This window comes from Myotis myotis, unplaced genomic scaffold (assembly GCF_014108235.1).
Source record: "Myotis myotis isolate mMyoMyo1 unplaced genomic scaffold, mMyoMyo1.p scaffold_m19_p_5, whole genome shotgun sequence".
NCBI lineage: Eukaryota > Metazoa > Chordata > Mammalia > Chiroptera > Vespertilionidae > Myotis > Myotis myotis.
In genome coordinates this window covers 25365186-25377635 of record NW_023416357.1, presented here as the reverse complement: position 1 = coordinate 25377635, position 12450 = coordinate 25365186, and the positions used below count along the sequence as shown (strand labels likewise).

At 38.9% G+C, this 12450-nt stretch overlaps 1 protein-coding gene across 9 annotated transcripts in view; it reads left to right on the top strand.

The window, feature by feature from the left end:
* ADCY2 (adenylate cyclase 2) overlaps positions 1-12450 on the top strand; it is a 283437-nt gene that overhangs the window by 182554 nt on the left and 88433 nt on the right. For all 9 annotated transcript variants that reach the window (XM_036309124.1, XM_036309130.1, XM_036309126.1 and 6 more), the window contains exons 5-6: positions 6862-7010; positions 10691-10802. In XM_036309124.1, coding sequence (XP_036165017.1) covers positions 6862-7010; positions 10691-10802 — 261 coding nt within the window. The remainder of the gene's footprint in view (positions 1-6861; positions 7011-10690; positions 10803-12450) is intronic.

Here is a 12450-nt window from a genome sequence, read left to right as displayed (position 1 = left end):
CACAAGCATGCTTGTGTGCTCTCTGCAAGCCAATCAGAGCTCAGTCCACAGCCTGCCATTTGCTTCCTCTGAACTTAACATTTTCACAGGTCATAAGAACTTACATGCTCAGAGTAAACAAATGAGTTGGGAAATACACAAAATCAAGGCTCCCTTCTACATTATGTGTATGATTAAACTTGAATTATCATCATTTGCAACTTGCAATAAAATCTGTTAGAAGGGTTATTTTTTAATTATAGAAGCGCCAAGTCACAACATATTTATTTTTGTAAGTAGAGGTGCATATGAGATACTGAACAAGAATTATATTTTTTAACTATTTTGATATGATTCTCTCAAAGCAGACATATTAGTGGAATTTAGATGGGTGAATCCTGGAAGAATATCTACAGTCTGATTACCAAGAAGGTGTTTTCCAAAAGCAGATAAAGCTTTAAAAATACTTCGTGCCAACAATATTAACGCAATCAGGTGTGCAACAAGTTTACAGTCTGGCAACCTGTAGCAGACAGGCACCTTTGTACTTGAGTGTGAGCCATGGCCATCCCATTTGAGTTACTTTTTAAAAAATATATTTTTATTATTTATTTCAGAGAGGAAGGAAGAGGGAGAGAGGGATAGAAACATCAATGATGAAAATCATTGATTGGCTGCCTTCTGCACGCCCCACACTGGGGATTGAACCTACAACCCCAGGCATATGCCCTGACAAGGAATTGAATCATGACCTGGTTCATAGGTCAACACTCAACCACTGAGCTACACCAACTGGGTTCATTTGAGTTACTTTTACTAAAATTCTAGGAATGTGATGGCCCTTGAGCTTTCTGCTGTGCTGATTTTGCTATACAGTTTGCTGCTTATATCCTTACTTTTTATCTGAGCGAGTTCAGGACATTGCTTGATTAGCGGAATGAGAATGAGTGCTGTTCTGCCGATTCCCTTTCCTCATGTATTATTCTTTCCCTGGAAAGTTTATGTTATGCAGAAATGATGGGTCCCTCTCTCCCTATCAACCACATCGGTGCCCATGGGGACAATTAATGTTTGACGGCAGGCACAATATTTGACCAGTGTTACCTGCGGGATTGTGTCTTGGAAGGCGCTGCTCTGGAGGATGGCACCTGGCACTTCAGGTGTCAGGACAGATGAGCAGAGCTTTAAAGTTCACCTCCGCACTGCAGTGTCCTTGGATCACCCCACCCCTGCCCGCCAGCATCCAGCTTCACATTCGCAGCAATGTAAATGCCCACTTCAGGACTCAGTCGTGTGCTCAGGAGAGAAATGTCACTGAGTTTCTTTTAGAAATTGCCTCAGTTCACCCCTTCTCAGAGAAAGCCTTGTGATATTGCCTGTGATTCGAACTGTGCCCCAGTGGTGCCCTGGGAGCACCCTGTCAGGGGTTTGGACAGGATGGGTGGGAAGAAGCTGAGGTCTGCTGAGAGTGGGAGCTGTGAGACTTGCCCTAAGAGCAGTTTTGCTCTGGGGCTCAAGTGTCCCAATTCAGCACAGTTAGGAAAAAGGATCATTCTCCTTCCCAAAAAAGTTTAGAAGTTTCAATATGCCATCATCCATCACTATGGACATAATTTATAATTGGACTTGATTAGCGCATTGTTCTCTAAGATCTCTTAACTGCCGAGTCATCAAAGATGAGTGATAATTTCATTCTTTCACCTTCTATTAATGATTTACTCTCTAAAAGCATCCCTGTCATCTCATTAAGCTTATAAATCAGAGTGAGTGGAAAGAGCCACCAGTGGCTGTGAAGTCCAAAGACACCATTCTATCAGGTCTTAACTCCCTAGTGTCTCCTACTCCACTTTATCCTCTCTGAGCCACTCCTATACCTTTTTTTTTGCCAAAAATGTTTGAATTTAAATGAAACTATATGTGATCAGGGTTTGTAATATGAGAAAACAATATATGCATGCAGTGAAAGGACTCAATCTTTTGTAAAAGGGAGTAGTGATTGGTTGAATTGCATATTGGTTTTAACTTGCACAAAGCACTCAGTTTTCCTAGACTATAAAATAAACAAGCTGACTTTCACTCGCATGCCTACACTGGCCATTAATATGGTACCCCAAACTCTTGGCCATCCTTCTTCATCCTCCTCCCACTCATGGAAGCCACTCTTCAAGAAGATGAACTCAATCTTCTTTGTCAAGATCCCAGTGGTCTCTCCTTACCCACAATCCTTCTTATAGTCTTGGCATCATGTTCGGATCTGAACAATTGGGTTCTTTCCTCTGTGTCACTAATTGTTTAACTCCAAAAGAGTGAGTTTCCCTGCCCGGTTTCTTAGTGATTAGAGCATCAGCCTGTGGACTGAAGGGTCCTGGGTTTGATTCTGGTCAAGGGCACCTACCTTGGTTGCAGGCTCAGTCTCTGGCCAGGTTGGGGTGCATGTGGGAGGCAACCAATTGATGTGTCTCTCTCACATTGATGTTTCTCTCTCTGTGTCTCTCTAAGAAATCAATGGAAAAATATTCTCAGTTGGGAATTAACAACAACCAAAAAAAAAGGAGAGAGAGGTAACATCTAAAAAGGGCCTCTTGTGGTTCCATAAAATGCTACGAACTTACATAAACATGGAGACCTTCAACTCACCTGGGTCAATGGATGTATTTTTTATACAAACAAACTGGGACTCAAAGACCAGAATGATTTGGTGGAGGTTTTCTAGATGGTGGCAGAGAATGGGTAGGAACCCACATCTCCCATTTCAGTGCTAATTCTTCCACAAAGTGCTGCTGCTCTCCATCATCCATAAATATGATGACTTTATCTTTTATAAAAGTCAAAGAAAGATAAATCAAGACCTTCCAAATAATAAGAGTATTCAGTGCCTTCTGATTGAGTGATGAGGAGTAAGATTTCCAAGGAGGGACCTGAGAGAAACAAACCAAATGTTATAATGGGAAACAGCAACAATGGCAGTTGTCCCTAGAACTTAAGTTTGGGGACATGCTGGTGATGGAGGTTGGTGCCAACGGAGATGCTTGTTCTCCGAGACCTGCAGACATGAAGCTGGCTGCAGCAGGAGATATGAGAAGGCGTTGACATATTTTCATGTTCCTGGCAGGTATTTTCTAAGAGCAGCGTTTTCAGGTTTGATTCCGAATGGACACCTGGTATTTTCATCCTGTAGGACACTATTGAAGGACATCACCTGTTTCCTCAGCACCACGTGTAACCCAGTGCCTGCTCTGGGACCTGGCATCTGTCCATTCTGATAGCTACTTTCTATTGGAAGAAGGAACATTTATTACAATATGCCTTCTGTTCATTGCGTTGGTTTGATATCCTGATGTATTTGAATTTCATTTAAAATAAGAACTAAGTAGAAATTTTGAAGGAGAAAAAAAAGTTTAAATTCTTATGGAAGGAGCATGTCACTGTCATCCTGCCTCTTGTAAAGTGGATTTAAATATTTATTACATGCATGGTTTATTGAAGGGATAAGATAGAATATGCATTACTGAATCTTAGTTCAAAATTTAAATAGAAGTCTTCTTTGCTTAAATTGGATTTTTCTTTCCACCAAAATAATCACAAAAATAGCATACAAATATAAAGTTATAATATCTGCTGTTTTATATTAAAAACACTTCTGAGCTCAGTGTGTCCTGAACTTGGATCGATAGTACAATGAAAAGTACTAACTCTGTAGCTCTTTTATGAGGCATAATTGAAAAGAACAAATTCTAGGAAAACTATTGCTAATGAATAATAATTACAGGTTTAATAAAGGGATGTGTTGAAATGGAACCTTCAAACCAAGGCCAAGTTATTCATCAGATAACCTTTGAATATGCCAAAATTAGCCAAATTCTCTGTAATTATACAATTTTTTTCTAGCAAGAGAAAGAAGTAATGGTATGCATCAATCAGTCTAATGACAACTTGATTTTCCAAAAGTCCCCTTAAGGAAGGCTTCCAATGTACTTGGAGAGGTAATGTAACTAGGCCATATCTGGTATGGAAAGCACTTAGGTTTGTATATTATTTTCAGATAATTTGGCAGCTCACACAGCTAAATTAACAAAAAGCTAAAATATTCATGGGAATATTAACCTTGTCAGATTATGAATTGAGTCAAAATTTAGCATATGTGCCAAAATATTGGGCTTTTCTTTTGAAGTATAGCATTTTGTAAAAGAAGAAAGACAAATTTAAAAGTGTCTTGATTCACCACATTTGAGTGTAGGCTCCTATTTGAGCCTCACCTCATTGTCCAAGGCTGTGATCACCGAGTGGACACGTGCTGACCCCATCACACAGATTCTGTTCATGAGCTCTATAAGAGGTCTCACGGCCTACCAGTGCACCAGAATCACATGGTAATGGGGAACTTTGGGTTCTTTTATTTCTCTGGTTGGCTGTTACCAAAATCTTTATTCCAGTCTAAATTCACACGGATTCATGAACAGTTTTAGAAAGGAAAATCTTAGCCCAGTTTAGTTTATTCAACATATATTTTTCAAGCTAGCTTAAAAAAAACAGCCAGTCATCCATCTACATTTTGGTGTAAAATATCATAATTTAAAGTTGGTCATTAAATGATGCTATAGCCAGGGAGAAGAATTACTATATTTGATTCTTCTTTTTAGTTCATGAAATCTGTCTTTGGGGGTTGGCATATTCTTAATAGAGAATCCAGGAGGAAGAGAGAAGAAATTTCTTTGTTAGGTTTACCCAAAGAAGACCCTAAGAGAAGGCTCTGAGTTTAGACACTAGGTTGGGAAGTGGTTTCAGGTAGGAGAGTGAGGGAGGGAGATCAGCTATTGAAAGGGGCTGCTGGTGGCAACAGGGACTTAGTGCTACTAGAGACCCTGGGGAAAGTGTGTAACATGCTCAGATCTCCCCAAGGAGGGTGATGGGTGCAGAAGGTGGGGACAGTTCCATCAAATTACTTTCTTATTGGTTGGGACACAGGAAATCAGATTTATAAAGAAACAGGCTGCAAGCTACCTCTAAGGAAGGCAGAGGGATTGTGGGTAGGACACTGGCAACGTTAACTACAAGAAGCATAAGTGGAAATGAAAGTAAATGTTGGGAAAGTCTACTGGTTGCTTTAAATTCAACAGAAGACTGCACTGAATCTTCATGCACACACACAGGTTATCGTCATAAGATAGCAAAGTAGAACTAGGTCAGCTGAGCATTGTGGCCTGGTGCATTTTATTTTCCTTAGCCCTGGGCTCATCTGTCACCCATCAGAAAGAGGACAAAATTGGTTTTAATCTAGTTGAGCTGATTGTCAGACATCTCTGTAAACACATAGAATCCTCTGGGATTTCTAAATAGATAGGCTAGGTCCAGATTCATAATCTGTGTTCTACATGCTAACATTCCTTATCACCATTTTAGAAATTAACAAATTTATATTCAGTGTCTATTTGCTTTGATAACGACAGAGATTTGATGGCATCTCAGAGCAACGGAAGAAAGATCAACACTCATTTATGCCAGTTCATGGAGAACTGAGGTCCCTCTACAGCAGGGGTGGGCAAACTTTTTGACTCAAGGGCCACAATGGGTTCTTAAACTGGACCGGAGGGCCGGAACAAAAGCATGGATGGAGTGTTTGTGTGAACTAATATAAATTCAAAGTAAGCATCATTACATAAAAGGGTACGGTCTTTTTTTTTTTTTTAGTTTTATTCATTTCAAACGGGCTACAGGCACGTACTCTGTCTCCTGTTGACTTTGCATCTAACTTTACCTGGACCAGGCTGGGATGGGCTTTGGTGAGAGTCATCCCATCTCCATCAAGATGCATTCCTGGACTACCCTCTGCTCCTCAGGGGTAGTTCCCAACAGCCGCCTAAGTGGTGTGGATAGGAGATGGACCCCTGGCCCTGTAAACCTGGGAGCAACGCCCAGTTTCCCCTAAGCCCCTACTCTCTCACCACTTTGTTCATAAACACACACACAAAAGAGAGAGAAAATGTGGAAGATGGAGACATATTTCATTCAAAAATGTTTATCAACATGGAATACCACAATAAATATTAAATCTACAATACCTGAAGGACATGGTGTTTTCTACAGTAAATTAACATTTAAAATACTCTAGGATGAATATAAACTTTCAAAGAAAGGTTGCCCATCTGTAATATACATATATAGCACATTTTTCTTGAAGAAAATGGAAAAGTACAACTCTAAATAAAATAAGTACATATTAAAATAAATGTAATATTGCATGCTATTGTGTACTGAATTTACTGAATTTAGAAACCAAACATACAAGAAAAGCTCATAGTGGCTTTTTGCCTTCCACCAGTAGTTTTTTATAGATGACATTTTACAGAAGCCAATATTCCTGATATTCTGTCTTTATAATAGTTCAAAATCACTAAAGGAGATTGAATGTTCATCATAGAGGAAATGAAATAGTTGAAAATATTTATCTTATTTAGGAAATGTGGAATATTGGTTGACTTTCTAAAGTGCAATAAAGCTTGTACCTTATCTCTCATATGGGCAAGCCAGCAAAAATGAGTGTTTTCTATGTTAAACCACTGGTTTCTGGCATTCTAAACTTATTTCTGCTTTACTACATTAGAATCAAAGTGGATAAATAATATCCTTGGGGAAATAACTTTGCCTTCCTTTTTTTCTCCACACTGAAGAACACATGATTATAACTCAATAAATAAAATAACACACTCTGACCATAAATATTTTGATTTTTTTTTCAACATGTAGTCCTAGAATCTGTATTTTTACCTTGTTGAAAATAGTCCTCAAATTGGCCGTGCTACAACTCAGTGATGTTTTCGAGTATTACTTGGATGCTCCCTTCGTTATTTGAACTCTCGGTCTTCCTTCCGCACCTTGTTTCAGGAGCGGCTCCTGCTGTCCCTGCTGCCAGCTCACATAGCCATGGAAATGAAAGCTGAGATTATCCAGAGGCTGCAGGGCCCCAAAGCCGGCCAGATGGAAAACACAAACAACTTTCACAACCTGTATGTCAAGCGCCACACCAACGTCAGGTATAACTGCTCTGTTCTTTCTCAGCAAGTCCGGGGAGCCTGGTCGCTGCAGCGGGGACATTTTTAACTGGAAGCCCACGTCTTGCAATAGCATGTCTCCTCTGCAATCATTAATCCTTGGCACATAGAGTAGCTACCCCTTCACCCACCCTTGTGCTGCCTCTTGGAACCTTCATGTTAAGAAAATAGGATCCTCTACTTTATTGTGTTGTCCCTCTTAGCCCTGATTTCTATGCTGACCATCACAAAAGGGGGATAGGTGGACAGTGGTCCTTATTCCGGGAACTCCACAGTCTCATCTCATGTTCCCTGGGGCCCAGGACACTCAGCCTTGCAGGGAGATGGAGGACGGGTTGGTGGGCTCTCAGCACAAGGACTAGTTCTCACAGTGGGCTTGACAGACAGACCTCAGAGAAGCCAGCACTTTCTAGGGAATCTAGATGTTCATCAGGAATGTAGGGTTTCTGGGATGTGGTCAGTCAGTGACCAACATCCCGGGAGACTGATGTGCAGCTTAAATTATAGTCAAAGTTATTGCTTTTCAAAGTCTGGCGCAGTCATATCTCCTCGGGAGCCATTCCTGGAATCACAGTCCCTGGAATCAGATGGGATTGGGGTCAGGAAGGAAAACCCTGTGGGGCAGCTTGTTCTCATCCATGTCTTTGGCCTCATTCATTATGTTTTGATGTTAATACTTCAGCTGTCAGAGTTACCCACCACCCTCTTCAATAGTGCAATCATAACAACTACAAACAACCAAAATTTGTTGAGCATTGACTAGAATTGGGATAATTGGGATCAACCTGTTCTGCCCCACGTCCAGACTCTTTCCAATGCATGATGCTGCCTTCTGGTGTGGTTGCTTTGGGTCAAGGATTTTTTAAACTCATTAATAAGATATAAATTTAATTGCAAAATAAATGCATTGCTGAAACAAATCTCACTTTGACAACAGATTTTAGAAAAGGTGCATGGAGCTAGTGATATACATAGAAATGCTTATTGAGAAGGAGATAATAGAAAAATGGTTGCATATTAAATAAGAACCGTGAAAGCACCTTTGGATAAATGAAGAATCGGGAGTGATTTTTTTTTTAAGTCCCACCATTTGGGGAGATAGATTAAAAATTAAAGAACATTTACACATGTTAAGGAGTAAAATTATTTAAAATACTATCTTCAGGTTCTTAAGTGTTTTACATACATAACTAAAGGGGAAAAAAACATTTGCAGTATCTGACAAGGTATATTATACTAGAATAAACCTCTTCCAACCTTGACTGTCTGAGAGTCAACGATGCCCCTCCCATTTCAGGAAATACTTTTAAGTCACACATCAGTTATTCAAAACATGTGAAGATCCATGCAACTATATCTAACCAGTATCACAAGAATATCTGTAAGTAGTTATGACACAATGCAGGAACCAACAGACCTATAAAAACGACTAAAGATAAACCACCAACTTCAGGCTTCTCCTGCTCTGAATTATCAGTTTCTGTGTAATGAATTACCCCCAAAATGTAGTGACTTAAAACAAGAATAAATATTGTCTCCCAGTTTCTATGGGTGGGAATTTGGGAGCATTTTAGCCGGGTGATCAGTAGTTGTTGGTCATTTCTGTGGTACCCCACCTGGTGTGGGAGGGGATAGTACAGGTGTGAGCAGCAGGAGGTGAGGATCCCTGGGGCCACCTTGGAAACTGACTGCCTCACTGGCTAAGGCAAAGGGTTGGGGAAGCAGCTTCAATGCCCTTAATTTCCCTCATACATTGTCTGGAATATGTCTGCAGTATTGAATTAAATTTAAATTCATAAAATATAATTGGAACCCAAAAGTAACTTAAATACTTAAAAATGTAAAACCTTAAATAGCATGAAATAGCAAATTTTTTAAAAAAAATATGAAGACCTGGCTTTTTCGTCCTGCAACAGGACATGTACAAGCAAAGAAGCAGGTAACACAGATAATACCTGAGTGTTTTGGGGTTTTTCTTTTAATGAGGATTATTAGGTTATAGATAGTACCAAAGAGATCAGTTACTTGCTTTTAGTTCTGCTTTGACTACTCATTCAACAAAACATTTATTCTCCATTAATAATAATTACTAGCTCTTTGTTATGCAATGATAATAACAATAATGATGATAAGGAAACAGCAAGGAGGGGGAGGAAAAGACCATTTATAGCCATAAAGGTAAGAACTACCAGCTGCTTCCTGAATCTTCCTCATCTTCCTCCAAGTCCCTCTCACTGGTGCTGAAACATCACAAACCCATCAGATCTTTGAAACTAGACAGACATGGCTCTTAGCCCAATGCCACCATCCACCTCTGAAATGACCTTTCTGCCTTTCAGAGCTAAGATTCTAGAGATTTTTCCACTCTCACTGACTAATCTTTATTTCCTCACTCTCCTCAAATCAACACTCTCTGCCTTTAACCTCCCCATGTCACAGAACTCATTCTTGCTAAATTCACCAACTGTCTTGTCCCAGATCTGTGTTTGTCATACTTCCACACCCTTCTCTCAATGACTGCTCAGGTTTCGTGGCCCCTGTCCCTTGCCCTTGAACTCACAGAATTCCCCCATCCCTCATTTTCCAGACATCCTCTCCCCTTTGTTTTATTTCTACAGTTTCCTTGGTGGTTTTCTCTTCCCTAAATCTAACTCTCCTGTAAAATTAGTGTCTTCAGAGCTCTCCCCTCACTCTGCGTGTTCTCTCCAGCCCTCTCCCAGGATTTAATTACCATCCACGTGTGCTGAGACACAGAACGCAACCATAGTTTTCCGTACTCACCTACCTAATGGGCGTCTTCCTCTTGGGTGTTCTGCAGACACCACCATCCAACTCCATACAACCAAAGCTGAATCTTCCCCTGCTTTGATTTGTCCCACTGGCATGAAGGGAGGCTGCACTGTCATTCCCTAAGAGTGACTTTCCTGGACTCCTCACCATCTAATGCCCACCTCCTGCCCAACCCCTCCTCCTTCCCCCCCCCACCCCCAACACACACACACACCATTCCTTCTTATAGCAGCCTGTTGTTTTCTTTTATAGAACTTATTATCATTGTATTTGGACATTTTAGGTATCTTTATTTGTTTAATTCATCACCCAACTAAACTCTGAGCTTTAGGAAAAAGTACCCTAACTGTTTCATCCCCACAGGTAGTAAGTAATCCAGAATCTTTTGGTAAGAATACTTTCTTTAAGAAGATTATTATTCCAGGAATTTTTAAATGAATAAAAACAGCTTTTATTATTTTACTGTTTATACTTTTAGGAATTCTTATAGTACAAATTTATGTAACAGATGGAAGCATACCTATTTGATATCAGGATTAGGACAGTGAAATGGACTGTCAGGATGACTACTAAATAAACCAGAGGGAGAGAGGGGCTGAACCTGAGAGACGTGATCAGTAAGAATAGACTAGAATACGAAAAGTGCATCATGTGACTTATTTTCTCTCATTTTAATTATAAAAATTTAACATAAAAATGTACTGAGAACGTTTAGCAAAGTGTTTTTGTATTCCCTTTCCAGGGAAATGACGTTTTTCTTCTGAAAATAAAAAATGAAAAAAGAGTATATACTCTTTGAATAGAAAAATCTAGCATTACCTTCTTAATGAATATAAACTTGCAAACACTGCCCCCTTTGTTCATTCCCACAGTATCCTCTATGCTGACATTGTTGGATTCACCCGGCTGGCCAGTGACTGCTCCCCAGGAGAACTGGTCCACATGCTGAACGAACTTTTTGGGAAGTTCGATCAAATTGCAAAGGTAAGTACTAGTTATTCCCTTTCACTTTGAAGATATATAAAAATTTGGCTTTCTTTTCCTCTGGCCCCTTATCAACTTTTTACTGTTTTACAGAAAGCCTCCTTTAGGAATGTTGTTTGTAAATGTGTTGGATTTATTTGCCATTGAGCCCTCCTGATAAGTCTCAAGCCTAACTCAAGGGTGAGAAATGCCATAGCATGTAATTAACACATTTTCATCTATTTTTAAAACTTCTACTTATATATAATTCAGCACACATATAATAAATACATTTTGAATGATGAGATTTAAGTTGCATATCTCTGTGCACTATGCTACTTGAAAGGTCCCTTTTTAGGCATTTTGATGTCAAGGAGCTGGAAACATGGTTTCCTCTCATCCAGTTATAACTAACATGTTGTAACTATCATGTACTCTCATTGTTAAGAAGCATCCTAAAAGAGCCCCTAAAATAGGATGCATAACTTCTCCCTAAGCCCTTTGTTTACTATTGTCTCACTTTTATTCATTGATCCTTGTGCCATTCAAGAAAAAAACAAGTTCAGTAGTTACTATTTATATGTTCATTTATAAGAAGTTTTATAGAAAAGGAATGATGACAAGTGATCTAAAACCATATTAAACCTTATTTATTGGAACTATTAGGGTTTGTGGTGGGAATATTGATAAAACATTTTCTCTCCCCTTTCCTCTCTCTGAAATTGATAACGATAATAATAATAAACTACAGAAAAACAGAGCTAAAGGCAGCACACTTTTTTACTTCAAAACATATTACAAAGCTACAGCTATCAAAACAGTGTGATACTGGCATAAAAACACACATATAGGCCAATAAAATAGAATAGAGGGCTTAGAAATAAACCCAGGCATATATGGTCAACTAATCTTCGATAAGTGTGTCAAGAATTCACTATGCTTAATATTTCAGATTTCTGTATTCTAGATTGAGAATATCTATGCACGAAATATGAGAAGGTAGCCTTATCAAAAAAATATTTGTTTGCCTTTTTATTACTTAGGATACTGTTATCAGGAATTACTAGCACGCCATCTATAGTTCTGTAGATAAGCATCAAAGTACAACCACTCTCCATCAGACAAAGAAAGAATTATGAAAAATCTTCTGTAAACCTATAATATGCTTTAGAACAAAAAAAATTTTATATTCGTTTTATTATTTCAGATGTGTTCAATTTATACGTAAGTCTGAGTTGGTGTTAGGAAGAAAAAGAAAATATGTGTTTGGTTTTGCTTTTGGACTTTTTTATTTTAGTGAAGAGTCTATAAGCTAGATGCAAAGATTAGAAGTAAGTATAAGATTGATGCATATGAATGAAGTTGATCTCCATATTATAAAAACAACCCAGACAAGAAAAATGATGAGTTAGTCTAACTTTATAGTTAACTGGTTGAATCTGTCAGAATTGTTTTATTTATTTTTTATTGGTTGGTTTTAGAGAGAAAGTAAAGAGTTGGGAGAGAGAGAGATTTATTATTCTATTTATTTATGCATTCATTGGTTGATTCTTGTATATGCCCTGACCCGGGATCTAACCTGCAACCTTAGCGTACTGGGACAGTGTTCTAACCAACTGAGTTACCCAGCCAGGGCAGAATTGTTTTAAATTACTTGACAGTAATGAAT